The 27,675-nt window shown below is 60.4% G+C and overlaps 1 protein-coding gene across 1 annotated transcript in view; it reads right to left on the reverse strand.

Moving 5' to 3' along the window:
• ADGRA1 (adhesion G protein-coupled receptor A1) overlaps window positions 1–3,777 on the reverse strand; it is a 32,390-nt gene extending 28,613 nt beyond the window's left edge. Inside the window, exons 1-2 of the mRNA XM_017657678.3 lie at window positions 3,408–3,777; window positions 2,559–2,764 (exon numbers count right to left, since the gene is read on the reverse strand). Of these exons, the coding sequence (XP_017513167.3) occupies window positions 2,559–2,561 (3 nt within the window). The 5' untranslated portion in view covers window positions 2,562–2,764; window positions 3,408–3,777. The remainder of the gene's footprint in view (window positions 1–2,558; window positions 2,765–3,407) is intronic.
• Window positions 3,778–27,675: the final 23,898 nt, after the last annotated feature.

The raw sequence follows: 27,675 nt of genomic DNA on the forward strand, positions 1-27,675 counted from the left end.
GAACTCGCTGAAGTTCCACTGTGTGTAGGCGCCGTGTTCCTGGGCTCAGGGCTCAGAGAGCGGGTGCGTTTGGGGTGGGCTCCCTGCTGGCTGACCGAGGGCTCGGGGCCGAGGGCAGCCACGTTCGGCCCAGGTCGGGCTCTGGTGGAGCCTCAGGGAGGTCGGCCACCTGCGGGCTCCCTCCTTCTTGGCTTCCCTGACCCCCCCCCGCCCTGCGCAGCAGGGAGCCCGGCACCTCCAGGCTCCCTGGGCTGGGCCTTGTACCTAACCTGGTCCCCTTGGGGCTTGAATCCATCCCTTTTCTGAACGTGGGGCTTGTGTGTGGAAAAGCGTGTCCCAAGTGAACTGCGTCTTGGCCTCTTCCCCTGTCTCCCCCTGCAAGACGTGGCATGGAGTGACACCGAGGTCGCCGGAGTCCAGAGCAAGTGGGGGACACAACTGGCTCCCCGTGATGGCCCCAGCCCTGCTGCTGTAGCACCTCTTGGCCCAGCCACCGGAGTAGGGTGCCCACCCCCTAGCTCAACACCGGGAGGGAGTGTGTGGGGCGGGTGGGGGCGGGGGGCACAAGGAGGCCACGGGACATCCCTGCCGTGCTCGCTGAGGCCTGGCTTGCCAAAGTGCGGCTGCAGAACCAGCTGTGGGCTGCCTTCCTACAGTGACGGCACTGGGCCACCGTCAGACCCCCAGACCCACCCGTGACGGGAAGCAGGGAGAGGGCAAAAGCGTGCACACTTTTCTTCAAGTCCAGAGGCTGGTGCCAGTCCCCGTGAGCTGTGCTGCCCTCTGAGCTGTGTGGGGACACAGGTGACAGCAGGATGAAGGCGGCCTTTTACCCACTTGAACGTGAATGCTGACAGCACCACGGTGGTTCCGGCCGGTTTACGCCTGCTGCCACGTACTTGCAGCTGCAGTGACTATCCACGTGCTGCTGCGTGGCGCCCGGCTTTGGTCCTGTAGACAGGATTGCTGGGGGAGCACGTGGCCAGGCGTGCGATCGCAATCCCCTCCCAGCACTGAAGGCAGATGGGGCGCATGTCCAGAAAGGAGGTGTAGGGGCACCAGCATCCTTGTGGAGATGGTAGTCTGGGCTCTGGGTCAGCCTCAGGGTGTTCCACAGCTGTGCCTCCCGACCAGGCTGGCTTCACACCTCGGAGCTGGAACACTGCCCACCCGACCACAGGTGTCAGGGACGTGGCTGCCACCTGGGCAGCTGCCAGGCAGGCAGCCAGGGTGCGACCTCTGGTCCTCCCCGCCTCCCTGGGGCCACTGGGCAAGCCTGCCTGGGAGTCTACACCACAGACTCGCGATGCATTAGGCTGGGTGCTCACATCCGCAGACAAACTCTCTCCATGTCGGTGTTATTTGTCAAGAATAAACACTCAGCACACTGTTGAAATTCCAAACTGTCCAGCCAGTGTGGACTGGGTGCCTGAAACTCCCTGGGGTGCTGGGTTCTGAAGGGCGGATGTGGGAGGGAGGGGCACTGTGAGCTGGGGGAGCCCCGCAGTTTGCACAGAAGGGCACCAAGTCAGAGACGGTGAGGCAAGAGCTGAATGACAGCACGGGGGCAGCAGGGGCACCCGTTGCCGGGCCCACCCACATCCGCAAGGACAGGTGCCATCTTGCAAACGACAGGAACTGGGAAACATGCTGTCCTAGAGGCCGTGGCCATGCGGGGTGTGACGCCTCTGGGGCAACAAGTGGTGGGTGGAGCTGGGGGTCCTGGCCAGGCCGCCGCCCACCCTGAGCTGTGGTCTGTGCCCTGAATACTAGCCTCTCAGAGTCTGAAAGGCATGTGCACACGTGCACCCAGCCCCCGAGGCGGGAGCTACACCGAGACCTGGAGATGGGGCTAAATTTTGTGAAAACACCCCTCTTGTGTGGGCATTTCAAATCGAACAAGAAGAAAATGAACTGGTGACTCAGACAGAGCCCCCGGAGCAGACACTCGGGTCTGCATGTGATTCATCGCTCCTGTCTGCCACGGCTGCTGTGGCCGCACTGTCCCCCAGCCATCGGCATTCTCTGCACGCGCAGTGGCCGCTGTCCCTTACAGACACACAATGCGTTATTTACTCGGCCATCTGCCTTCCCAGAATCCAGGCCCGTAGTGGCCACGGCAGAGCACACCGGCTTTGGCCGAGCCCCATGGTGGCCCCGCTTCTGCTGACAGCAGCTGTACCCTCTTCCTTCCATGTTTGCCCACCCACGTCCCCAGCCTTTCAGCCAACTTTCAGGTGGGAAGGGGGCCAGCACGGCTGCGGTGGGCTGGCCTCCAACCACAGTGGGAGGGACCCCAGCCAGGCTGAGCCCCGGGGGAGGGGTCAGGACCATGTCTCCTCCACTGGTTAAATGATTCAACATTGCGGCTCAACAGCAACTAATTAGTATGATCTGCGGGGAGCAGCCAGCAGCGGAGCTATCGGGGCATGCAGCCCGGGAGACCGGCACCCGGCCCGCCCACCACCCCCGCCTGGCACTGCAGGACTGGCCCGCTGACTGCCACGCGACACTGCTTCCCTCGGAGGGGGGCTCCACGAACGGGGGCGTGCACTCACCATGAGCACCGGGCATGAGTTACTGAAGCCCCAGCACAGGATGGAGATGGCGTCACCAACAGGCCGATTATGTCCCCTTGTCCCCGCCAGCCTCCATGGCTGTCTGGAAGGTCAAGGTCCCAAACAGTGGCCTTGGGGTTGAGCCCCACTCGAGGTGCCTTAGGGTGTCCGTGTTGGGGCAGGTGAGGGCTGGGGGCTGCACCCACCTGTGAAGACAGGGCATGGTCAGGGCAGGGGTCTGCACTCGCACACCCACTGGGCTTCAGCCCCCAGAACTGAGCTCCCTGGGCCCGGCTCTGTCCACCCAGCCAGCCTGTTGGAGTGTCTGCTGGCTTGGCCATGTGGGCACGCAGAGGCTCTGAGGGTACCCCGGGCTCGTGCAGAACGTGCCGGCAGCTAGACGCTGCCCTCCGGGGGCACTGCCGTCTCCATATTTAAGACCAATGTACTCTTTGCCATCCTAGCCACGAAACTCCACTCAGCCACGTCCAGCTGCCCAAAGCCTGACCGGCCATCATTTTCAATCGAGAGGACCAAGTACACCTCAAATTGATCCCCCAGCAGCCAGCCAGACCACTCGGATGGGGCCAGACCCAGGGGCTGGCAATCCCCCCAGTTGTTTTTGGCTGTGGCTACATGCTGGCAGTGCAGCCCAAAGTCATTCAGAATCTGCATTCGGAGCAGCAGGCATTGCCCCACCCCCGGCTGGCTGGCCCTGCTGCTGTGCAGCGGTGGGCAGGTGGGCACTGCTGCCTGGGCGCTGTGACCGCACCTCCCGGCGTGTCCTGCCACTCCCCCGCCCAGTCCGCCTGCCACTCAGACCCCAGAGAAACCTGCCCGGCTTCTCACCTATTTTGGCAAAAGCAGCCGTAGCGGCCTCGGTCCTCCGCTGCCTGCCGGCGGCACACTGTGGTGAGTTCTTGGAGCCAGGGAGCAGGGGTCCATTCGCAAGGACAGGGTGCTGGGGCTTGCAAGTGGAGTTATCAACAGATTGCAGGACTGCAGCCGGTGGCCAGGCTGTACCGGCAGGGAGGGGTCAGAATTAGGAGGGCAGCCGTTTGGTGCGACGCTCAGCAGGCGGCTTCCAGAACTCTGGCGAGGAACGCCAGCCGCCTCTCTGCCTGCTTCAGCCGCGGCAGCCAGGGACCAGGGACCGCCGGGAAGCAGGAGCTGTAACCATGGGGATGGGGAGGCGCTGGCGGCAGCGCGGTGGCCCTGCTCCCTGCGGCAGGGTGCGAATGGTCCCTCCCAGCCACCGCCGGCCCCCATCACGCTGCAGAGCCGATTTAAAGAGACAACGGGCGGGTTTTGCCTTTGCTTCCAACAGAATCATGCTGCTCGCATGAGAAGGTCTCCCTGAAAGGCGGCAGGACTGGATGATTTTATTTTGTTTTTAATGACAATCCCTGTCCATGGGCTCCAAGAATGGGAAACAGAAACATCAACAGTGAAACTTATTTTGGAGGCGTTTGCATCATCTTTGTGTTAAAATATTCTCAAACCCAAATATGCCCGCACATGCATGAGTCCACAAAGAGTCCGAACCAGAATGAGTCAGCAGGGTGCTCCTGCCAGTGTAGACTGGCCGTGGCCACACAGGAGACCTGGTCAGCCCCCTGCCCCAATCCAGGGTCCAGCCCAGCCAGCTCGGACCCTGGCACCTAGCCTCTGAGGAGTGCCAGCACTGCCCCTCCCCTCCTCTCCCCTCTCCCCTCCCTGGGTGCTTTGGGGACCCTGGGGTCCAGGTGGGGCAGAAGGAGGGTCCTGGGCGACTCAGGGAGCCTGCTGGAGGGCACTTCAGGCACACGGGCCTGCATGGCTGGTCAAGTCCTGACCCTGCACTTCATGGCCTGGAGCCGGCACCCTGAACCCCAGCATTCACCTGGGTGCAGGAGGGGTGTCCCTCGGGAATCTCCGAGCTGTGCTCCTGCTGTTCTGGGAGCCACATGTTCAGGCCTCTGGCTGGGTGAGCAGCCAGGGAGCCTGGCGGGGCTGCCCACTCTCTGCACTCAGCACACACCTCAGACACGGGGGACGGAGGAGGCGTGGGGCGATCGGCCACTTGGTCGGCGACCTGGGCAGTGTGCTGGAGCAGGGATGGGGCCCACCCGGCCCGCTGCTGCTGCTCTGTGGCGCCTGCTGGTCCCATCTGGAGGTGGGGACAACAGGCCCAGGGCCGTGAGGGTCAGCCTGTCATTCAGCCTGACCAGCTGTTGCAATGAGTCTGTGGTGTTTTCCCAAACACGGCAACAGCATCAGCTCAGAGAGCCGGGGGGCCCCCCTTGACTCTATGGCACCCTGGCGGTCATAGGGGCTGTGCTTCTGAGGGGACGTGCCCTGCAGGTGCTCCTGGGCCTCGGGCAGCCTTCTGCATGGGGCCTGCTGAGGAAATCACGGACGCAGTCCCTGCGCCCCTCTTTCTAGTTCAGAGAAGCCTTTGTTTTCTGGAAGTTTGGACCTGACCACGGGACAGTTGCACCCAAAGACTCATCTTCTGAAACATTCATCAGACACAGGCCTCCCAGTGGCACTGAGAACCGACTTCTGGACTGTGTAGGGGCAGCTCTGTCTGATCCCCACGGAGGCTTGGTGCCCACAGTGACACCAGTGTCCCCAGCAGGCTCCCCTCCACTGCACCGAGTCTCCCCTTCTATCTGGGAAGCTCAGTTTTCTGGCACATTCGGTGAGCTCAGGACCCCCTCTGACTGGACTACAGACTGGGCAGGCCATACACCTCTGGATGGCGGGCCCTGACCTCTTAGCAGCCTCCGAGCCTCTCTGGGCACAGCTGGGATGGCTGCCTCAGGGGGCAGTGGGGGCCTGTGGGGATGAGCCCACCCTGCTGCTGGGGAAGAGAGGCCACTGTCTACGCTGCAGCTAGAGGGCCGGTGCCATGATCCCCCGGCCCAGGGCATGCGCTCGGGAGACCGGGGCTTCTCTCTGCCCCCATCTGGTTTCGGGAACCTGTGGGATCTTTCAGGAGAATGGGAAGCAGTCCAGGCAGGCTGCAGGGGCTCCTTCAGACGGGCCACGTGGTGGCTGGGGGCCCGCACACTGAGCAAGGCCTTGGCTCAGCTCAGGACACCTGTCCCAGGTGAGCGCCCAGCCCCGCCACCGCTGTACGCACAACCCAGACAGCACTGCTGCTATCAGAACAGCCCCAAGCTGGTGGCCGGTTCCCTGCGGCTTTGCCTCTGAATGTTTTGGGGATCCTCGGAGCCACCAGCTTTCCAGTCATTTTCTGGGATTCTGGGAACCTGAGATTGCTGACATCAGGAGCTGTGTGAGGCTGAGGCTGGGGTTTCAGGCGTGTGCACCAGCCCGGGACCCGAGGTGGGGGCGAAGCCTGGGGCAGAAGCAAGACCGGCTTCCTGGCTGCTGGGAAGCCGGCCGTCCCTCCCCACTGCATCATCTGGATCCCTGTAGGCCATTTCTAGTGAAGATTTATGCTCACAAATTCACTCTGTCCTGAGGTGGAGCTGAGCTTAAATCAAATAATAAAATCAACACACGGGAGACTTCTCCACACCAGTGCTTCATTACAGCTCTCCTCGGAGCCCCAGGGGCGCCCAGGCCACCAGGGCCATGTGGAGGGGGGCACTGAGATATTTTGTGCAGCTTCCCACCAACCATTTGTAGTAAAGAGGCAGCTTGTCACAAACAGGTGTTTGCAGGCCCCTCGCAGAGTGAGAGTCCGGGGTGGGTGTCACCTCTGAAAGGTCGGGGCAGGCTGCTGAGCCACCTCTCCCAGGCGCACCCATCCTCGAGGGTTGGGGGGCAGCCTGCCAGCACATGGGGCTCCACAGGCCAAGGGTCAGGCTGGCACGGCCTGGGGCTGTGACCACATGTGAGTGCTCACCCGGTGGTGGCCCTGGGCCTTTGACCGGGCATGAGCCCCACCCTGGCCGACCTGCTGCCTCCAGAGCCCAGCAGAAGGGCTGCTCTGGGCACAGAGAAGGGCCACATTTGCCCTGGGAGAGCTGGAGTTGCTGCCCTTGTATTGTGGGGTGGCCCATCTGCCCTAGAGGCCCCCACTGAGCCTGCCACTGGGCCTCCAGTCCAGGGAACACCAAGTGATGCGATCTGGGTGACAGGAAGTTGTGTGTGATTTGTCAGCTTAGCAGTGATGGATGACACCAGAACACACATCTGGATTGCACTCCTTTCTGGTTTCCATGGCAATGCCTCCATCCTGGCAGCCAGGCAGTCCCTCCCTTTGTTGATGGCTGGGCCACCCCGAGACTCTGGGGGGAGGGTATCTGTTTGTATCCAGAAAGCACAGAGTGAATGGAGGACAGATATTCTCCAAAATCTCCCCGAGGGCTAGCACTGTCCTCAAGGGGAATCTGAGGTCTGCCCAGCACCCAGGACGCGATGAGTCCCACTGGGGGATGCAGGCCGGTCGGGGCTAACCTGCTCATGGAGAGTGTACAGTGCTCTGGGGGAGAGGGACCAGGTGGAAATGGCTGCATAAGGTCCAGTGGGACAGGAGCAAGCCTGGGCCAAAGGGCCATCCATTCTGATGGGGAAGAGCAAGCAGGCAGGGCTTCCCAGAGGAGGCAGCCTTTGAGCCACACCTTGAAGGATAGATAGGAGCCCATGGAGCATGGAGAAACTGCCAGGACAGGGCAGGGAGCAGGCGAGCTGGTGTGTCTGCTAAGGGGTCCGTCTGGTCCACTCATGTGAATGATGACATGGCAGAGCAGCTCAGGCCACTTTCTGGACATGCACAGGTCAGCAGGAAGCGATACCCTCAGGGCCAACAGGAAGTGGCTAGCAACTCAGCCCAAGAGCAACAGTCGAGGCTGCTGCCTGGAGAGGGAGTGAGGCTGGTGGCCAGCTGGATGGAGGGGTGGGTTTGGGTCCCAGGGGTGGGGCGCAGGGATGTGGGATGGGGAGTGGGACTGGGGGTGAGGGTGTGGGATGGGGACTGGGACTGGGGCATGGAGACGGGGCCTTGGGGATGGGGTCTTGGGCTGAGGTTTAGCTCTCACATGCCAGGAGGAAGAGGCTTCTCTGTGCGCCTGACCTCGCTGGGCACTGCCCATCAGGGCGTGGTCTGGAAGGCCAGGAGGTCCCTGTGGTGGGGACCTACGATCCCCGTGCTGAGGCCGCCTGCATTTCCCAGGGTCGGGGTGGGTGGGGCCCCTGCAGTACACCCGTCCTCTGAGGCCTAACCTGGCGGCCACCCTCAGGTGACAGGTGAAGCCCTGCAGGGCTATTCCCAGGTCAGCGAGAGCTGAACACCTCAGATGGGGTGGAATGGGGCTGCTCCCCACCTGGGGCCCAGGAGGCAGTCCCTGCAGCCCAGTGCCCTCTGGCACACGGTCGCTGGACCCCTTCCCTCCTCAGTCCACACCCCCATGCCCCATGCTGCCCACATCCATCAGGGAAGAATGCCCCAGAGCCCATGGAGGCCTGTGGGTTTGGCCTGGCAGTGGGCCTCCCACCCGCTGACGAGGAGCCTCTGCGTCCAGCTCCTACCAGCCCTGCCCCACACCCCTGACCCTGGGCCTGACAGCCCAGTTGAGGGCTCACCGGACGGCACTGCTCACCCATGGTGGCATCTCAGCAGAGCCCCTCCTCCCCGTCTGCAGACTTTGGTGATCACTGTGGGGTGAACGACCCTGTGAAAATGCTACATGCTCCCAGCGCCTCAGAGAAGAGAAAGCCCCCTGTGGCCTGGGCCCGTCTTGTTCCTGGGTGCCCCCCCAGCTGTCCGCAGCAGGGCCTGCTGGCCCCAGGAGTCACCTGTGGCTGACCCCTCTTCACGAGCTGAGCCAGCTCAGAGGCCAGGCCCTGTTCCGGGGTTACGGTCCCCAGGGCAGCAAACAGGGGCTGCCCCCAGCCCTTCCCAGCTGCCACGGTCCAGCGATTGCCTCAGACACTTGGCCAGACTAGGATGCCCCACCCCTCAGTGTAGAACATTCTGGAAACTCCTCCAGCTTCTGGCTAATGCACTGAGGTGCTGGACACCCTCTCACCCCTCTGGACTCTTCCAGACGTACTCAGTGGCCACCTCTCCTTCTACCCGATGGCCATTCCCAGCACTGGAGAACAGACACGGACAGACTGGGCAGGGCCAGGGCCCCCAGGCGTGGAATCCTGGCACACCAGCCACGCGGTGAGAAGCACTGCCGGGATGTGGGGCACTCCGCAGGAGGGCAGTGGGAAAGGGAAGGCCTCACCATGCAGCCCTGTGTTGTCTAGGGAACGCCCATCACACTCCCAAGCAAAAACCAGAAGGAATGCCTTTGTCCACCTGCCCACAGGCGTCTGGCTGCCGCGCTCTGACCCGCTGTGCAGAATGCACGTCGTGGGTCCTGGGTCTGTGGGTCTGCATGGGTCTGTTTCTCACGCATGCCCACACCTGGCCAACCCCAGCTGGCTACACGAATCACAGTGATTCACTAACTGCTCAGCCACCACCTTTTGCATACATATTCAATAATGATCGTTTTTAGAAACAGCACTAAACCTATAATTTCTTTGCATAAACCAGAATAATTTTCATACAGTAGCTGAGGAGCTCCCAAACATGTTTGTTTTTCTTAAACTAATTTGTGTATTTATGACACTTAGCCTTTTTTAGGAAGAATTTACTGATAAATGGTCCTTGTTCTTGGGTGTGTCTTGTGTGGCGCAGCCTGCCAAGCCCTTTCTCAGCTGCCTCTGTGAAATGAGCACCGTGATGGGCTGCATGGTGCTGCCTCGGAGCTCCAGCCACTCTTGAAATTGTGTTTTGAGAGTTAGATTTAGTCTCTGATCTAGAAAGAGGGCAGAAAGATTATTATTTTATCTTCTATAATTCATCATTACTTATGAGCTGTTGTTTCTCTTTATGGGGGTAGAAACATGACTGCTTAATGGTTTACCTAAGTTTGAAGTTTTACCAGATAATTTCCTTATGAAGTGTATCAATAAATGTCTCATCCACATGTATCAGTATACACGGAGTTGTAATGAACTCCAGGAGGAAATAGATTGTTAGTGTTAAAATGCTGTTCCTTGTAGAGGACCCTCCTTTCTTTGAAAGGTGAAAGCATCCCTGATTCCTGGCCATCTGGTACCTGTATACCCTCTAGTCAGCTATTCCATCTTTCTTCTCTCTTGTCCATCCCTGCCATCCATTCAGTTATGCACCTGTCCATCCACCCCTCCACCCCTCCATCCATCCATCTATCCTCCCCTCTGTCATCCATACCCCCGTCCATCTGTCCATCCATCCATCCACCCATCCGTCCGTGTGTCATTCCATCCATCCATCCATCCATCCATCCATCCATCCATCCATCCATCCATCCATTCATCCATCTGTCCATCTGTCCATCCACCCCTCCACCCCTCCACCCATCCATCCGTCCATCCGTCCATCCACCCATCCATCCATCCTCTGTCTATCCATCCACTCACCCATCCATCCCTTCACCCATCCATCCATCCACCCATCCACCCATCTGTTCATCCATGCACCCATTCATCCATCCATGCATCCACCTGCCCACCTCCCACCCACCATCTCTCTTAAAGGCCCCTCACTCCCTGTGGATCTAACAAGCACACAGAGAGCTGCAGTTGGGAGTGATGAGGGCCAGGGAAGGGGAAGCTGTGAGGCTCACTAGCTGGCTACAAGTTTGGAGGGATACAGGGATGGGAAGGAAAGTGGGGCAGGTATAGGGCAGAGCAGAGGAAGCCAGTGAGAACCTAGACACCTTTGAATGCCCCGATGCACCCAGTTGCCCTGATGGAACCCTGCACATTTGCCAAAATAGAGGATGTGTGGCAGCAGAAGCCGGTCCCACCAATCTCAAGTCTGCAGTCGTGCTGAACATAGTGCAATTAAAACAGAGACCAACAGAGAAAGGCAACGAGGAAATTGCCCATGCTTGGAAATTCAGCAACACACTTTGAAACAGCCTGTGGGTCAAAGAGGTTAAAAATGAAAACTAGAAATACATTGAATTAAACAACAACAAAATAATGTAAAATTTGGGGAATGAAGCTAGTGCTCAGATGACATGTATATCTTGAAATGCACCCATTAGAAAGAAACAAGGTTGAAAATCCAATAATCTAATCTTCTGTCTAATGAAGATAGAAAAATAGCAAATCAAAGCCAAAGGCAATAAAATAAAGGAAATAGTAAGTATAAAAGCAGACACAAACACAGCGGAAATGCAAGACAGAAAATTAGTGAAGCCAAAAATTATTTCTTGGAAAGATCTGTAAAATGTGCAAGTCTCTAGCAGATGAATCAAGAAAAAGAAAAAGCACTAATCACAAATGTCAGAAACGAAGGGGGCTTACTGCGGGCCATCAACTCGGACACTTTGGAGGCCGTGACTCACTCAGAAGAGGTGGAGCGCATAGTGCCCCACAGCTCGCTGGACTCGAATCTGAGAACAAGCCCTTCCCACAAGGAAAGCTCCGAACCCGGAGGGCGTGAGTCTGCTCCCCGGTCCTGCAGGGCCGGGCAGTGGTTCCCAGGAAGCTGTGGGCCAGCTCTCATGGGCAGGCGGTCAGCTTTGGGCCCTCAGACCCTGACCTGCCAGCCCAGGGGAGGCTCTCCCACCACGGTTTCTCCTCTACCACACCCACTGCCCACTGCACCCAGGTCCTGACGTGGTCAATGGGACGGTAGGCGGGATTCCCCTTGTTTCCAAGGCGATCTTCAAAAGAAGGAGGAGGCAGACGTGGCCCTCCAACACTGTCTATAAAGCACCAGTAATTTAGACAGTGCCAGAGGCCACGGGCAGGCCTGTGGGGGTCACCACCTTCTGTGGTTAGGGGCTGTGCTTCTCAAGGGGCCTGGAACTCGCCTCTGCATCGTCAAACTCCAGAGCCTGCCTGCAGACTCCAGCCCGCGGAGCGAGGGTGTGGGACCAGCCACTGTGGCCAGAGGCTTGCGGTGGCGCCTCCTTTCTGTGTCACATGTGGCCCCCCTGCTTGGTCCCAGCGGTGTCCTTGGGGCCGGGCCAGGTCTTCTTGAGGGAAATGAACAAACCTGGTCCAGAGGAGGATTCCTGCCCAGTTCTTGTCTGTGGCCGTGTATGCAGGTGACACAGACCAAACCAGGTCTCTAGGCACCACGCGGTCCCAAAGGGCCCAGCAGCCTGTGTGTGAGGTGCAGCCAGCACAGGGCATGCGGCCCCCTGGGTAATACTCCAGGAGAGGGGCTGCAGGCTGGCGGCTCCGACTGTCTCACTGGCTCCAGCTCTGCCCCTCCATACAGACCAGGCCTCACGTGGGCAGCTCAGGGTGGTGAGGTGGGCGCACCCACATCATGTGCACATCTGGGCATGCCATACCCAGTGCTAAGAAACAGTGGGGCCAAGCCATGACCAGGAGGAAGTGTCCATACCAGAAAGCCTAGGCCAGAGGTCCAGAGAGACCAGAGACCCACTCAGCCAGGGACGCCACCATGAGGGCCAGAGAAGGTTCCAGAATGCCCCTGAGAAAAGAGGTGCACTGGCAGGCCACTCACCACAGCCAAGGACAGATGTGGCATGTCAGGACCCTTCCCTGTGAGGTCCCCACCGGCCCTGCCCGTCCTCCCGCCGGGAGGTGCTGCCCGCCACAGTCCCCAGCACTGTGTTTGGGAGGGGGCGGGGAACTGGCACCTGAGCTGGAAGGGTCACAGCATGGAAGGCCTGGCGTGGGCAGTGGAAACCCTGATGCGAGGAGCCAGGATGTGGTGGCCGTGAGTAAAGTGCCTTCTCCCTCCTGCGCTGTGGTGGGGGTGGGGGTGTGTGGGCGGCACTGGCTTTCAGTGGAGGCAGCCGGGCTCCGTCCTCCTGGAGGCCCAGCCTCATGCTTGCCTGCCTCTGTGCTCCTTGTTGGCCCTTGGGGGCAGCCTGACCCCATGGGGGCTCCTGCCACATGCATCTGCCTGCTGGACACAGGGGTCCTCGTAAGGTCCTCCTGGAGTCTGAGGTGTCCACTCAGACACAAGCTGCCAGGTGGTCTGCCTGAGGCCGAGTGACCGTGCCCTGGGGACCTGAAGCTGCTGGCCCCCCCACTCCGGGCTGGCTGTGTCCTTGGGCTGCATGGACTGAACTGCCCTGGAGAGATCCCAGCCCCAGGCACCCTCCCGCCACCCTGGGCCTCAGAGCCTCCATGTGACGTGTGAAGGGAAGGAAAATTATTCTGGACAAGGTTTTTGCCAAGGTCATTTTGTCTATTTTATTCTTTCTAAATTAGCTCTCTGCACTGGGAGCCTCAGCAAGGACGTTCTGGGAGCTGCCGTCTGGGACCCAACAGGACCCGTGTGCTCATACATCACCCTGTCCCCTCTGCCGTCAGCATGCTGCCTGGCTCCCTCTCCCCAGGTGCAGACGCCGGCGAGCTGTGGACCATGGCTCAGGACAAGAGCCCGTGTGGACAGCGGGTCCTCAGCACTGCCCTTCTGCCCCAGGCCTTGGGCTCCAGGCTTGTACCGTAAGATCCCAGGCTCCGAGGCATGACCTGGGTCGGTGAGACGGTGCCCAGCCAGCTTTGAGCAGGCTCCTGCTGGTGTGGTGGCCTGTGCTGCATGTGGCCAGCCTCTGCTCTCAGGCTCTGAGGTGGCTGGAGTGGGGATGGAGCTTGCTGGTCAGCTCGAGCTTGGAGCTTGTGGGGCAGACCAATCTGGCCAAGCTGACCAACAGCCAAAGTCAGACCAGCCACAGCGAGGCCTCACTCCTCCCCTCCCCTCTCTTCTCCCCTCGAAGAGCCCATGGACAGTCACAGCACAGCGGCCTGGGCATGTTCTCACCCTCGTGCCCGACTCCCAGGAGAGCCAGCACATGAGCCCTCTGTGTGGCCGGGAGTGGAGCAGCCGTGCCCTGAGAGGTGGGCCATCTCAGCTCCTTCTCCCTCCTGCCACTCACCGGTGGACACTGGCACTCGTGGCCCCTGGCCTGGTGAGGGGAGGGTGAGAGCTGTTGGCCAGGCAGGTGGGACCGATGGCATCCTTGCAGCTGGATGACGGGCGCCTGTGAGCTTGGAGGTGCAGGACCCTGCTGTCCCTGTGGGCTCTTGGGTGCCACAGCCCCAGGCAGGAGCAAGAGGCTCAGTCTGCTGGGCATAGGGTGCACATGGCCACCAGCCCTCCATCTGCTCAGCTGCCATCAGCGCAAGACCCACTGCAGGATGCCCTCTGGTTGGCTGGTGCCAGGCTCCGTGTGCTGAGCTCCCAGGAGGTGGTGCAGGGCAGTGGGACCCAGCACAGCCTTGCTGATCCCAGCTGCGGCCAGAATCCCAGCCACGGACCGTATCCCAGAACTCGCCCAGGAATGACTGCCTCTTCCAGGCCCCACCTGGACCCCACCACAAGCCTGATGCTTCTGTGCCCTCCCCTCAGTCCCCAGCACCCCCAGGGTCGGACAGGCCCACGGCAGACCCCATGGTGCTAGCCCTGGAACCAATGGGCATAAGCTACTGGCCACCATTCTGCCGTGTGACCTCGTGGCCAGGATGGAGTTGCCCATGCTCTGGTGCTGGCAGGGGGCGGCCAGTCAGGAGCATGAGGCCGCCTGGGAGGCCTGGGTCAGTTGGAAGCATGTGTCCCACAGCGCAGAATTCTCCCCAGGTCTGAGTGGGTTCTCAGAAGCTTTGCTGGGAACAGTGATGGAGAGTGATTTCTGGTCAGCCTGGCGTAATCTTGCTGTAATTCAGCACATACTCTGATGCTCACAATTTCTTACCAGGACAATGATGGCCTGCCTTTCAGGGAAGATGCGGGGAACTCTGGCTTGGCAGAGAGTAGGCCATGTCAGAGGCGGCTGCCCACCCATCTGCCTGCAACCTCCCTAGGAGGTGCCAGCCTGTCCCTCTACTGTGCCTACCAGGCAGGCACATTCAAACAGAGCGCGGGGCATGTGTCTCCCAGTGAGAAGCCAGGGAGCACACTGGGAACCATGCTCTGTGTACCCTGATAAGCAAGCAAGCTCCAGACAAAGCCCAGCCACTCTGCACCGTGGCCACAGACACGCAACCTAAGCTAGGGCATTTCGTCCACAGACACGGAGCAGTGGGGGGCCGACCTGTCATTTGAGCCCACCACACACCGGGCACACATGCAGCCCCACGTCCATACTGTGGCTGCCGGGCTTGCAGCTGGCAGGGGGCAAGTGTGGGCTTTGCACCCAGGCCCAGGGCTGAGACACAGCTTCCTGAAGCCCTCACAGACACTCCCTTCCCCACGCACCCCTGAGCCCTGGCCTGGCCTTGGAGGTGGGATGGTGGCTGTGGGACCCTGGCAGCCCCACTTGAAGTTCCAGTGGGGGCTTCCTTGTGCCCCACAAGTGCCTTCAGGGCTGAGAGGGGCTGGCCTGGGCTGGGGGTGGCAGGGCCTCCTCCCGGCTGGTGTCCCTGAAGCCAGGCTCCCTCCCACCCCCTGTCCTGAAGCTCGGGCTTCCTTTGGTACCAGCACCCCACAGCCAGGAGTTGGGTGACTGTGGGAGGGGACTTCCTGACAGGGTCCCCCACCTGCCCGCACCAGCTCCCACCGAGGCCCTGAGCCCCCGGGGGCCCGTCACAGCGATGGTGGCCCATGTCACAGGGCAGACCTTCTCACCCAGGCCAGGTGGGACCCACGGCTGTGCCCCTCTGGGTGGGGGAGCAGCAGTGAGTTCCAGAAGGGGTGGGCGCTGGTCTGCAAAGCCAGGCAGGGGGCTGGGGAATCAGTCGGCCTGGAAGGGGGTGCAGAAGGGCCCGGAGGCCAGAGAGGAGCCACTCCCAGCAGAGGGTGGGAAACAACGAGGGGGGCAGCTGCTATGCGCGGCCCTGCGGCTGTGGCCCTGAAGTGGTGGGCGGCCCGGCAGGCAGCACGGAAGGCCTGGGCAGACACGCCAGCCCCTCTTGCAAAGCGCAAGTGGAGGGAATGGGTGTGAACCAGGCACCAGGTTAGGGAGCAGGTCCTGAGCTCTCGCCACGAGATGGCTGTTTAAGTCATTGTGTCAGTGGGGGACGCGTGTGGCACACCCTTCACGGTGTGTTTCAAACCTTCAGGCTGTGCGCCCTGAGCTTACACGATGGAGGTCAACTCTTCTCAGTACAACTGGAAAAAACCTGTGCTGGGCCTGGAAACACAGCCCAACTGCAGCCTCACCCGTCAAAGCATTTGGAAAGCGACCTCTGACCCGTGAGGACCCTGCCGTGGGTGCCTCGGCCTCTAGTGCTGGCTCAGCGAGGCGTCCCCAGGGCATAGCTGGCCGGGTGGGGCCGTGGCGGAGGTCCTCCAGGAGCAGGAAGCCCCACCAGCCTCTCCCCAGGCTGAGCACAAGCGGGGCCGGGAGCAACCGCAGGCCCACTGCACGGGCACCATCCTTACAAGACCTCAGCTCCTCAGGCCTCAGACCGGATTTACATGGAACTCCAGCCGCCAACCTCAGTCCACAAGTCACACCACAGGCCTGCGCAGCTGGAGGCAGGTAGAGAGTGCTTCCCACTTAACACTGCGGAGCCACGCATGCTGAGTGTCCGTGACCGGGTCAGGGGGTCAAGGGCTGCCCAGAGGGCACGTGCCAATGGGAGGCTGACCCCCGCTGGGATTAGACTCGTTCTTTGTGTTGGCCGCTGGCTGCAGGTGTCCACTGGGGAGATGTGAACCTTCCTTTCTGTTGTCAGGTCCTTGCGGGTCAAGCCCCCACCCCAGGTTTTGGGAGGCAGGAGTGTCTGGCCTCGGTCCTCATTGGCCGTAGGAATGCACTGCCCAGACCAGCTGCTGAGACCCTGAGTGCTGGAGCCAGGTGGAACCTGTGGGAAAAACATTTATCAGGTGAGTACAAATGGGCACTGTGCTCCTGGGGGACACCTGGGGAGACACCTGGAGGGGACACCTGGGGAGGGACACCTGGGGGACACCTGGAGGGGACACCTGCAGAAACACCTGGGAGGACACCTGGGGAGGGACATCTGGAGTGGACACCAGGAGGGGACACCTGGGGGACACCTGGAGAGACGCCTGGAGGGGACACCAGGAGGGGACACTTGGGGGACACCAGGAGGAGACACCTGTGGGACACCTGGGGGTCATCTGGAGTGGACACCAGGAGGGAACACTTGGGGGACACCTGGAGGGGACACCAGGAGGGGACACCTGGGGGGAGCACCTTGGGGGGAATGGTCAGACTTGGATCAGCCTTGGAATGGGAAAACCACCTCTGTGCTTGTGCCACGTGGTTGGATCTCTGCTGAAATTGTCTCCTTGATCCACGCAGCCCCACCTGGCTCCCCGAGGCAGGTCTCAGGCAGGCAGCGACCTGGCCCTTCCCACTGGCTGGTTTTCGGGGCAGCACAGCACGTGGTCTTGGCTGTGTTGGGGCAGATCCATTAGTCTGGGCACCAAACAATAACAAGTGGAAGATAAAAAATTAATTTCAAGCTTTCTTCTTTGATTTGGATTTAACTTGCTGAAATCAATTTCATTTGAAGACAGATGCTCTCTTCTCATCAAAACAGCAAACCCAAAAAAGAAAAAGGCTAAATTGTCCATGCGATGTGAGTACGCTCATGAAGAGTCCGTGCAGCTGGCAGGAAGAAGGCAGTGCGCTGGGGACGTGAGCCAGCAGCACACATGCAGGCCCCCTCCAGAGCAGCAGCTTCTTCGCTGATGCACGAGGGATCTTGTCAGTCTTGTCTTTGCATCAACAGCAAATTTAATTAGAGCACATTTAACTAGCAGATTCGATTAACTGCTCACCACTGTTCTGCAGGCGTCCCTGTGGGCGAGAGGCTTGGCACATGGGAATCGAGTGAAGGAGGTTTCCTTGCACCAGGGTCCAGGACCGCGGGCCCAGAGGACCACACTCTGGGCTGCCAGGTTGTGCAGGCTGAAGGGCCGTGGTGCTGTGCCCAGATGCATCTGGGTCCACACACGCCCATCCAGCACTGTGCAAGCACAGATACGGGGAGGCCACCCTGCCTGCCAGGCACCCTGATATTAGGAAGCCTGCCTAGACGGCTGGACTGGGCCTCTGGCCGGAGACCACTTGGACAGACAGGCTCAGCCACAGCAGCCCTGTGGGGGCCCCTGGCACTGGACTGGCTCCCCGGCCCTGTAGGCATCCTCCTGCTCATTCAGTTTTCTCATAAAATGCCAACTTTTACCAGCACAAGGAAGGTTCCAGACCTTTTTGCTCTTTCAGAGCCTGATGACGTTAACTAGCGGTGGTCACTGGAGCTGGGACGTTGCCCCAGTCTGGCCGAGCCCCTGCCCGACCTCGGCCAGTCTGTCCACTCCCTGGCATGGAGGCCACTGCCCCTAGCCTGCTGTGCCAGATGCCCAGGGGAAGCAGGGGTCTGGGACGTGGCTGCGATCCCAAGGGGCCCAGCCCCGCCCGACGGGCTGCCTGCTGCACGCACAAGGCCCAGCTGAGAGACTCACCCGCCGCTCTCCTAGTTAGAGAGCAAATTGCTCCTGCCCAAGGACAGGCTGAGGAAGGGGTGGGGACCCTGGACGACTTGCCTTTGGAACCCTCCTTGCGCAGAGCAAAGCTGCGGCCCGCTGGCTTCAGGCACAGTGTCCTTGGAGTTTGGTTTTACTCCTCAAGGTAACTGCTCGAGTGAACTGCATGGCTGGCAGACCCAGGCTGCACGGGTCATGAAGGGAGCTTCAGGGGGTGGGGGGCACAACAAACATGGGAGCACCGCGAGCTGCAGCTGGGGGCCAGCATCCACACAGGTGAAGGTGGGCTCGCCGGGCACAGGTCTTTTCAGAAAAATCCCTACCGCATAGAATGGCTGACAGCCTGCCTGCCTGGTTGCTGTCTTTGCCTGTACCTTTCACACGGAGCGCTCCCTTAGCCAACTGCCCCTGAGGTCCTTGGGCCATGGAGGGCAAGTGTGATGGGCGAGGTTTCTGCTAACGGGGAGAGTGGATCCTGAGCTTGGCCCTGGGAAGACTGTGACCAGGGGATGCAGGACTGCAGCCACGTCTGGGAGGACAGAGAAGAAGTGGCCGGGGAACCAGTGGGCAGCAGGGCCAGGATGCGGTGCTACAGTGGCTGCCTGCATTGCGGCGGCCGGGCGTCAGGGCCGGTGTTGGGCCTTCCAAGTTCACGGACTCACTTCTGACCACTCAGGGAGAGAGGCCGGAGGACATCTGAACCCTTACCTGACCCCAAAGCTGCATGCCTGGCCCCTGTGACAAGGTCACACTCCACCCCGTGCAACACAGGGCAGAGCACGGCAAAGACGCCCGTGGCAAGGCCTCGCCTGGGACATGGTTGGAGTGGACGCTTAGCTCCCAGATCAGGTTGGTCACAGAAGGGAAGGAAGTTCCAGCCACAGGCCCCTCGGTGAGTTGCTTGTGAACAGGTGTTTCAGATCAGCACTGAGACAGCGGCGTGAAGGTGCCGAGGCTGGTGCTGGGCAGGGGTAGAGCCGCCTGCCCCACCCCCGGGTCTCAGTCAGGTGTCCATGCTCTGGCTGGCTGGGGAGATGGCCACGACCCTGTGCCCGAGATCTTGTGGCTCTGTAATGGGTCTCACGAGTAAATTTTAGAACATCTCAGGTCAAAATGTCCTTCTCATTGGAAGAGCCAGAGACCCTGGGGAAGAATTCCTGCGGGGGAGAAAGTGAGCTCTGCGCCCCAGAGGCACAGAACTGCTATGGGGGTTGGAGGGGTGGGCACGTGCTGGGCCCTTGCCTCCTTGGGCATCCACCCTACTCACAGGCTGGACCCAGGAGACAGCCTGACTGCCCAGGGCAGGGGCCCTGCTGCCCTGAGGCCCTGTGGGAGCGGGGCCTGGTGGAGGGGCCGGGCATTCTCCAGCAGCCACGTTCCCAAGAACGTCGGTCTGGGCTCCCCAAGCATGTGTAGCTCCCGGACCTCAGAGACCCCTCTGGTTCTCCAGCCATGGCCCCAGTCCTTGCCCACCCTGCCCCTACTACACACCCCATCTTCTCTCTTCACCCCCTCACCAGAGACTCCTGCATCCAAGAGGCACTCAGCGAAGAAGGGATGCTAACCATTTCTCCCCACTGGGCTTGGGCTCAGCATGTCTGTCTGTGCTGGTCACAGACTTGCCTAGCACAACCTGGCAGCCTGGGGGCCTCTCTAGGACTCCTTCTGGGCTCACAGGGCCATAGCCCTGTGGCCTGACACCACCTGTGGCGACCGTGCAAACACACGTGGACCACTGACAGCCCAGGAGCCTGAGCCCTCCTCAAACATGCTCACGGGCCTGTCCAGACAGGGGCGGGGCCTAGGTGGGGCGTGGTCCCGGTGTGGGGAGTGTCCAGGTGGGGCGGGGTCGGGGCTGGGGCGGAGTCCGGGTCCGGGGCGGGGCCTAGATGGGGCAGGGTCCTGGTGTGGGGAGTGTCCAGGCGTGGCAGGGTCCAGGCGGGGGCAGGGCCTGGGTGGGGCGGGGCCTGGGTGGGGCGGGGTCCTGGCGTGGGGAGTGTCTGGGGGGTGGGGTCCAGGCTGGGGCGGGGTCCGGGTCCGGGGCGGGGCCTAGATGGGGCAGGGTCCAGGTGTGGGAAGTGTCCAGGTGGGGCGGGGTCCAGGCTCCTCTCCGGACCAGCCTCCCAGCTGCTATTTCTCCCCAGTAGAGCCCCCTGGAGAAATGTCACTTTGGCTCCGAGAACCCCGGGGATGGGGAGCACGCTGCAGAGGGCTCCCCTGAGAAGTGCGTCACTGGGAGAGGGCTGGCAGAGGAAAAGAGCCCCTTGCCGTCCGCAGTCCCTGCAGTTGCCCCCAGAGTACAGTGCCGGGCATCGCGAGGCCCGCGCCACTACCTCCGAGCCCCTCAGGTGTGATGCGGCCTCACCGCCCCGCTCAGTGGAGGGAAGGTCCTCTCGGCCGGCTCTGCGGTGTCGGTGCGAGTGGCCATGCCCTGACGTCACTGCACAACACCGAGAAGGGTCCCTTGTCCCACTACTGCCCTGGGCCTCTTCTGCACGGGTGCCAGCGCAGCCGTCGGCAGCCCAGGGGGCACGGAGACCCCTCAGAGCTGAGGGACTCCCGGAGCCCTGAGGGCCTCCGCACTCACTCCTCCAGAAAGGCTGGCCAGGCATCTGAAGTGCCAGTGCAGCCCTGGGCTGCCCTGCCTCCCTGTCCTATGCTCGGGGTGCACGTCTCCCCTGGGACACTGGGCAGCTTCACGGCAAAGGCCTCAGCATGCTGCTCTGGGAGACCTGTGAGCAGCACGGGCTGGCGTCACCGTTCATGGGGGCCACTGGACACTTGGGCTTGGGCTCCCCTCGCAGGGGGGAAGCAAGGCCAGGGTAGGGGTGGGAGGGGCCAGACCCTTGCTGACCCCAGGCCCACTGTGGCCGCCCTTGTGGACAAGCTGTGGGGAGCACAGTGCAGACAGAGGCCAGAGGTGGGCCAAGACTTTTGTGTCTCCAGGCCTCCTGGGCCGCCCCGCGTGACGATTGTTTCCCAGGACATCTGATTTCCAGATCGAAGGGCCCAGGCTTGGAGGACCCAGTCTTCAGAACCCGCTGCTGGTCCTCCCAGGCCCTGGTCGTCCCAAACACCCCCAGCCATCTCAGGACCCCATTGCTCTGGACCCCAGCCATGTGCATTGGTAGAAACCTGCCTGGTACCCAGGCCCAGACCTGCCCACATCCCACATGTTCCATCCAGAGGGCATCCCAGGACCACGGGGGCAGCTGGACTGGGGCAGGGCTGGGCTGCACTGCTGTGAAGGTGGCCCAGTCCGGGAGGCTGTGCCTCACATGTGCCCCTCCTGGATGACCCCACCCAGCATGAGGGGGAGCGGGGCCACAGGCGAGGGTCTGGCTGGGCTCCTTGCCCTCCTCCCTGACTCTCGCCTCACCTGGGGTCAGGGCCCTCCAGAGATGCCTGCCAGCACCTGGCAAGGTGGGCATCTGGCTCCCCCATCCCAGAAGTTCGCCCACGATCCCACGTCCTCAGGGACAGTTGCCCAGTGTCAGCCACGCCTCTGTGGGTATGTCTGCAGGCCACCCAGGCCCGGGAGGGACAACCACAAAATGCAGCTGTGCCTGGCTGAGCTGCCCCGAGCCCTTCTCAGCAGGTGCCTGGGCTATGCTGGGCCGGATCTGGAGGCCGGTGCCAGCCTGGGGACATGAAAGAAGCAGGGGCTCTGGGGGCAAGACAGCCTCGATGGGTGGGTGACCTGAAAGGGGTCATGAGGCCACCCGCCACCCTGGAGCTGCCCCTGGCCTCTCCTCATGGCAGGACATCCAAAGCCATGGCGGCGCTGCCCGCCCCTCACTCTCTAAATGTCCGCTGGGGGCCCTGCTTTTCCCCATCTGTCTACCCAGTTCAGACCAGGAGGGGCTGCTGGACTGGCCGTGTGCTTCCCCAGGCCCCTGGGGCGGGCAGAGGATGCAGGCCAGCAGCCTGATTAATCACAGTATGCAAATGGATCATTTAAAAAAATCAATCACACCAAGACGGTTTGATACATTATTCAAGGCTTGCATTGTGTGCAAAGAATTCCTAATGAGCTCCAAACTGGGGACTAGGAGGCCGTTGTAGGTAAGGAAGTCCCACTCTTCTGGTGGGTGGTGCTGTGCCCTTCCAGCCTGGCTCCCGTCCCCTGTCCTCCCCACACGTGGCCTCTGCACTCTCAGTGGTCTTCACTCAGCTCGACACGGTCTTTGTTGGGCTCCAAAGGCTGGGCCACTCTGATGGGGACCCAGGTCCTGGTCAGGAAGCTAGTCGGCTGGCTGGGAGTTGTCTGGCCAGGAAGTACATGCTCTCCACAAAGCAAACGGGTTCCAGGTCCAAGCCGGCCACTGGGGGCCACATGCTGCCCCATACGTGTGAGCTGAGCCCACTGCCCAGCCCCTGGCTGGGGGAGTGCTGCCCCTCCCGATCCCGGAGCATGGCTGCATCCTGCTGCAACATGTCCTGCCTGCAGGCTCAGGGCTCGTCCCCACAATTCGTTCCAGAGTGATGGCTCATTTCTGCAAATTCCACCCAGACCAGAAATGAGAACATGCTTTTGTGGGCAAACCGTGAAGACCAGGAGATCATGTGTGTGCACTGGGCACACCGTCACGAAAGGAGCTTTCCAGGCTCCGTGCTTTTCTGGCTCGCCCCTCAGTCCCCCGGCCAGGAACCAGGCTGTGGGGGGAGCAAGTGCTTCTGCCCCCGTCTGCAGCCCCAGCTCAGGGGACGTAAGAGAAGTGAGGTGGGGCACCGGAGACCCCAATGAGCGAGGGTCTTGCCATAAGAGGACGGCCGCTCAGGCCACAGCAGTGGTGGACAGGCCACAAGCTGGCCTGACTTTCCAGGCTCCCTGGGAGTCAGGAAGCAAGCCTGGTGGGTGAGAGGCTGCACGTGCGTGGTGTTTTGCTTCTGACCTGCTGCTTCAAGTGGAGTTCTTTTAAGGTTGCTATCATGCTGTAATTAACAGCAATGCTGAGAATTTAATTAAAATTTATGTTTTGTAGAAGCCAAAAGCTCCGTCAGACTCTTCCTGGGCTCTAACCCAGGGCTTGGCAGGGGCATGAGCCCACTGGGCAGGCTGAGTCTGCCAAGCGGAAGGGCAGAGACCCAGACTTTCCCGGGAGACCCCTGACAGGGGGAAGGCTGGGGCTGGGGCTCCGCTCCTCCCCAGCGCGGGCAGGTGCTCTGGGATGTCTGTCATGCCTGCGCTTGGACAGTGCCAGGCGTCTTCACTATCACGGACCAGCCAGCTGCTGGGGGAGCCGGGTGCCTGCTGCCTGCTGCAGCTTCCAGAGTCCCACAATTGCCTGGCCAGGAGCTCAGAATCCAGTGGTCAGGGAGTGGGAGGGACACAGCTGGGGGGTCTTCAGTGAGTGGTGCCCTGACTCCTCGCCATTACCGGCTGTTGTCATGGGGGGTTACTTCCCTTTACCTGGAAGAACAGGAGAGGCTTCCAGCAAGATATTTAAGCTACTTTCCAGCTTCCCCCCAGATGGCTTTCGTAGATCCAACCATTCCACGGGAGATACTCAGCGTAAATGTTAATGGGGAAACTGGGTGACAATTGCGGGCAGCGGCTGACTCGTGGACTCAGCCGGGCGCTGCAGGCGGCACCGGCCCTGTCGGGTACTGATGATGCCATGGCGAGCTACTCTACCATGCCCACCTGTCAGACCTCTTCCTGGAGCTCAGTGTGCTTTGGACCACAGCTGAGCCCGCTGTGGATGCCTGGCCTGGACACGGTGCCCCCGGGCCCTGGGGACGACCAGGGAGCCCCTGAAGGACCCCGCTGCTCGGCAAGCACACGGCTATGCCTGACATCCCTGGGCAGCTCTGCCGCCTGCCCCTGGGTGGCCAGGCCCAATGCTTCTGGCTTAGTTTGCTTGGTCACATCTTCACTATTTGGAATTTCTCTTGAACCTGAGAGTTGACATTTTTCTTGGGAAGAGAAAATACTCCTTCTTAGCTCCAGTAAATATAATTCAAAAGGTTATATACTAGCAGAAACAGAAAGTTTATCATAAAAGGTTTTCCTAAAATACCCCAAAACTGCATTGACTTGAGAAAAATCAATAAAAAATTTATAGCTCTCTTAGCTGTAGTGAAAGATTCCCCTGCCTCATCTATGTAGATCTTAAACACTAATGTTTCTTAAAACAAATTTTCTCTACAAATCAAAAATCTGTTTAGTCTCTTTAAATAGTTTTGGAAACATCCTTCTTAGACTTGTCCTTCAAAAAAACGTCAAGGTTTGTTGAATTAACATATTCATTTCAATTCACATTGGCTGCTGCTGAGAGGCCTGGAATATCTGGCAGCTGTTGTCTGTGAGTCTCTTTTACAAACATCATCATCTCCTCTGAGCTAGGAAAGCAGCTCCTGGGAAGAAGGTGGTGGGCAGAGGCTGCCCACCTCTCCCCACAGCAGGCCTCAGACTCCCAGGGCTGCAGGTCGCACAGTGAGGACCCCCCTCCCCCACTGCTCTGCCCACTCCCCGGGAGGCCCCCTCCAGTGAACCTGAGTCCCGGCCTCTTCTGCGCAGTGTCTGGCTGCTCTGAATCGCATTCCACGGTGTTTTCTCTTTTAATGGTAATGATTTAATTGCTTTTGAAACTGTGATACATGCTTCAAACTACACAGAAAACCACTAAGAAAGTAAAAAACCTTTCCAAAATCCAGCCACTCAATGCAGATACCTCTTTGCACATATTATGGCTAGAAAGAAACAATTTGAGAAAATGGTAATATACATGTGGTATTTTAATAAAATAAGTTAATTTTACTTGAAGTTAACCAAGGAGAACTCGGTCATAGTGAAGCTGTAGGGACAGAACATGGGATAAATACAGCAGCAGCAGGCAGGCCAAGTCCCCCCAGCAGGCTGCACGCCAGCTTCACTCAGGTCCCGGAGGGCTTCAGGAGCCCCTGAGCGCAGAGCCGCGCCCCAGAGACCTAGACCTCCTGGGCCCAGTGTGCGGCTGGCACCCATGATGCTTTCCAAGGTCGGGGGACTTGATGGCAGCCACAGCTGACAACTACTGCCCTGAGGACAGGGGTCGGAGTCACAGGGCAGACACGCCGGGCAGGGGTGGGCCAGGGGTCAGGGGACAAACGCGCTGGGATATAAATACATAGTGACGCACGTGCACATGTGTGTAAACATTCACACACACATGCCTGCACACTTTCTTGGTCACAGCATCATTTCCTTAAGAGAGTGTGCACAGAACTCCACATGCAGGCCCACTGCCCGCACCGGAAATACTGGGAGCTTGGTGGTGCCCCTCGGTGCTGGCACCTCTGTACGGGTGCCATGGACCCTGGCTGCCCAACATCTGGGCCCTGGGGCATACAAGGGGGCAGCAGGGCTGCGTCTAAAGGTGCCAAGGCCACGGGGCCCATATTCGAAGCCCTGGGTGGTGTGGGCCCTCACGAGAGGAGGCCTCCCCCAGCCGATGGAGACAGGAAGGTGCAAGGAGATGCCTTCCTTGCGGAATCCAGGCCAGCCGTGGGCGGGCAGCCTGTGCTGTCCCCAGCAAAGGGACGGTCATTATGCCTCTGCCCACTGCCCCCTCCTGAGGCAAGGTGAGTTTTCTCCCCTTTGCAGTGACCCCCCCAGACTTTCAAGACCCTCAGGCAGTGACCTGGGGCACCTGCCACCCCACCCCCTGCACCCCAGGATGTTTCCAGATGCATTTTATGCCACCTGTAAGTGGCGTCCCTGGTGGGGCCGCAGACTCAGGGCCCTTATGGCTGTGCCCACACTCTCAGGAGCAGCCTCCCTCCCTGCCAGCTGGCGCTGAGGGTGGGTGGTGGGTGTTTTACTGGGGACCACAGAGCAGAGCCTGCTGTCTGAGCAGCCCATTTCCTGCAGGACGGTGGTGTCCTGGGTCCCTTTGCCACTTTTGAGACCACATGCCACCTGCACTCAAGCAGGCCCTGAGCTCTGGGCAGGAGCCTGGGGGCACCTTCTGAGCGCTGGCCTGCAGGTGTCCCTGCCTCCAGGGCTGGACAGACAATGGACCCACTGACTTGGGCTGGTGCTGGGTCCATATTGGCATTGGATGCTGGCTGTATCTGCAGGGGATGTGGGGGTGGGCAAGTGAGCACCTGAGGAGCATGGAGCTGTCTGCACCCCCATGCCAGCCTGCAGATGCCATTCGGGCAGAGCAAAGGGCGTACAGGCTGGGCAAAGAGGGTGGGGTTTGCTCCTGGGGTGCGGACAGGCAATGGGTGGACAGGGCCTGGGTGGGGGCAGCTGGATCGTGACCCTGAGCACAATGGTAGCCCTGCTGTGCATACTGCCCCCTTCCGTGTTATGGTGAGGCCTGGCCCGTGGCTCCCTGGGCTGGGGGTGGGCAGGATGGGGGCCAGACAGGACGGGGGGCAGTGACCTCCCAGGGCTGGTAAGGGGTGTCAGCCAGAGGTGGAGGCCAGCACATGAGGCCACATGACCAGCCCTCTGGCCCTCCTGTCCTCACCGCGGGCCCCCAGCTCACGGGAACCAAGGCCCTATGTCTTATGCAGCCCGAGAAGCTCCGCTCTGAGCAGGCATGAGCTGGGAAGAAAACCACGTCACCCCATTCACCAGGCTTACAAACACTGCAGGGTGCAAGGTGGCCCCAAGTGGTGAGCTTTGAGATATTTAAACAAATTTGAATAAGTAGAGGAGTGGGGGGTCCCAACGGTGTCCTCAGTCAGGGCACTGAATGCCTGGCAGCTCTGGGTGAGCAATGCAGGGACAGCCCCACTCCTGTGTGTGCCTGGCCTCAGGGCAGGGAGGAGAAAGGTGTAGGTGTGAGTTGTGTGGGACATGGTCTGCCCACCCGCATGGCCTGTCTGGCCGCTGACTCATGCAGCAGTACCTCAGTGGCCATTCTGCCTGTCACTTCCCGACCTGGGACCAGACCTCAGTGCCCCTCAAAGGCTGGCCCTGAGCTGGCTTCCTGGGCAACAGCCCAGCATGGTCCGAGGATGTCTCTGTGATTCTGAATGAGTGGCCTCAAATGCTGGAAGAATCCGTGGGCTCCTGATGAGGGCTTCAGAATAAAACTGGTGGGCTTTGCAAGGCTGATCAATAAAGAGGTGCTCGCCTCCTATCCTTCTGACGGTTGCACACTGACAGGACACCCTCGGTTTTCGTTGGAAAGTGTAGGAATTTTTAACAAACCTTCTGACACCTGCTGGCACAGGCTCAGGGCTCAGATTTCTGTTTCTGTTTCATGTGGCTCCCAACGCCAGCTCAGAGATGTGCTTTCAAAGCCTTATTTTTAACGGGAACATGCAGCCCCCGTGGCTGGGCTGGGGTGACCCAAGAACAGGCGTCATGGCGTTAGAACAAGTTCCAAGGTGGGGTCAGCGCCCCCGCTGCCCTCCTGACCTGCCCGGAGCTGAGGCTGCATCCAGTGGGTGAGGGGCCTGGGATGGTGGGCTTCTGGGTTAGCTACGTGCTGGGCTGACTGGCGGCTGGCCTCAGGCCCAAGGGCAGCTACAGCTCAGGGCTTTCACACACTCGTTATTGTGGAAGAAAAGGCCAAGCTGCTCTGCCAGCTCATCCGGGCTCCCTATTTGATTTGGGGGCATCATTATTCACTGAGGCCCTGAGCCTCCAGGGATGGGGCCCCACATGCAGCCCATCCCACCACCAGGGAGCAGGGGGCGTCTTCAGCCTGGATTCCCTCCCTGTGCCGGACCAGACGTTCTGGCACCTCCCATCACAGGGTGGGATTCAGGAAGGGGGCAGCTTCT

This window comes from Manis javanica, chromosome 7 (assembly GCF_040802235.1).
Source record: "Manis javanica isolate MJ-LG chromosome 7, MJ_LKY, whole genome shotgun sequence".
In the NCBI taxonomy this organism is placed as follows: Eukaryota; Metazoa; Chordata; class Mammalia; order Pholidota; family Manidae; genus Manis; species Manis javanica.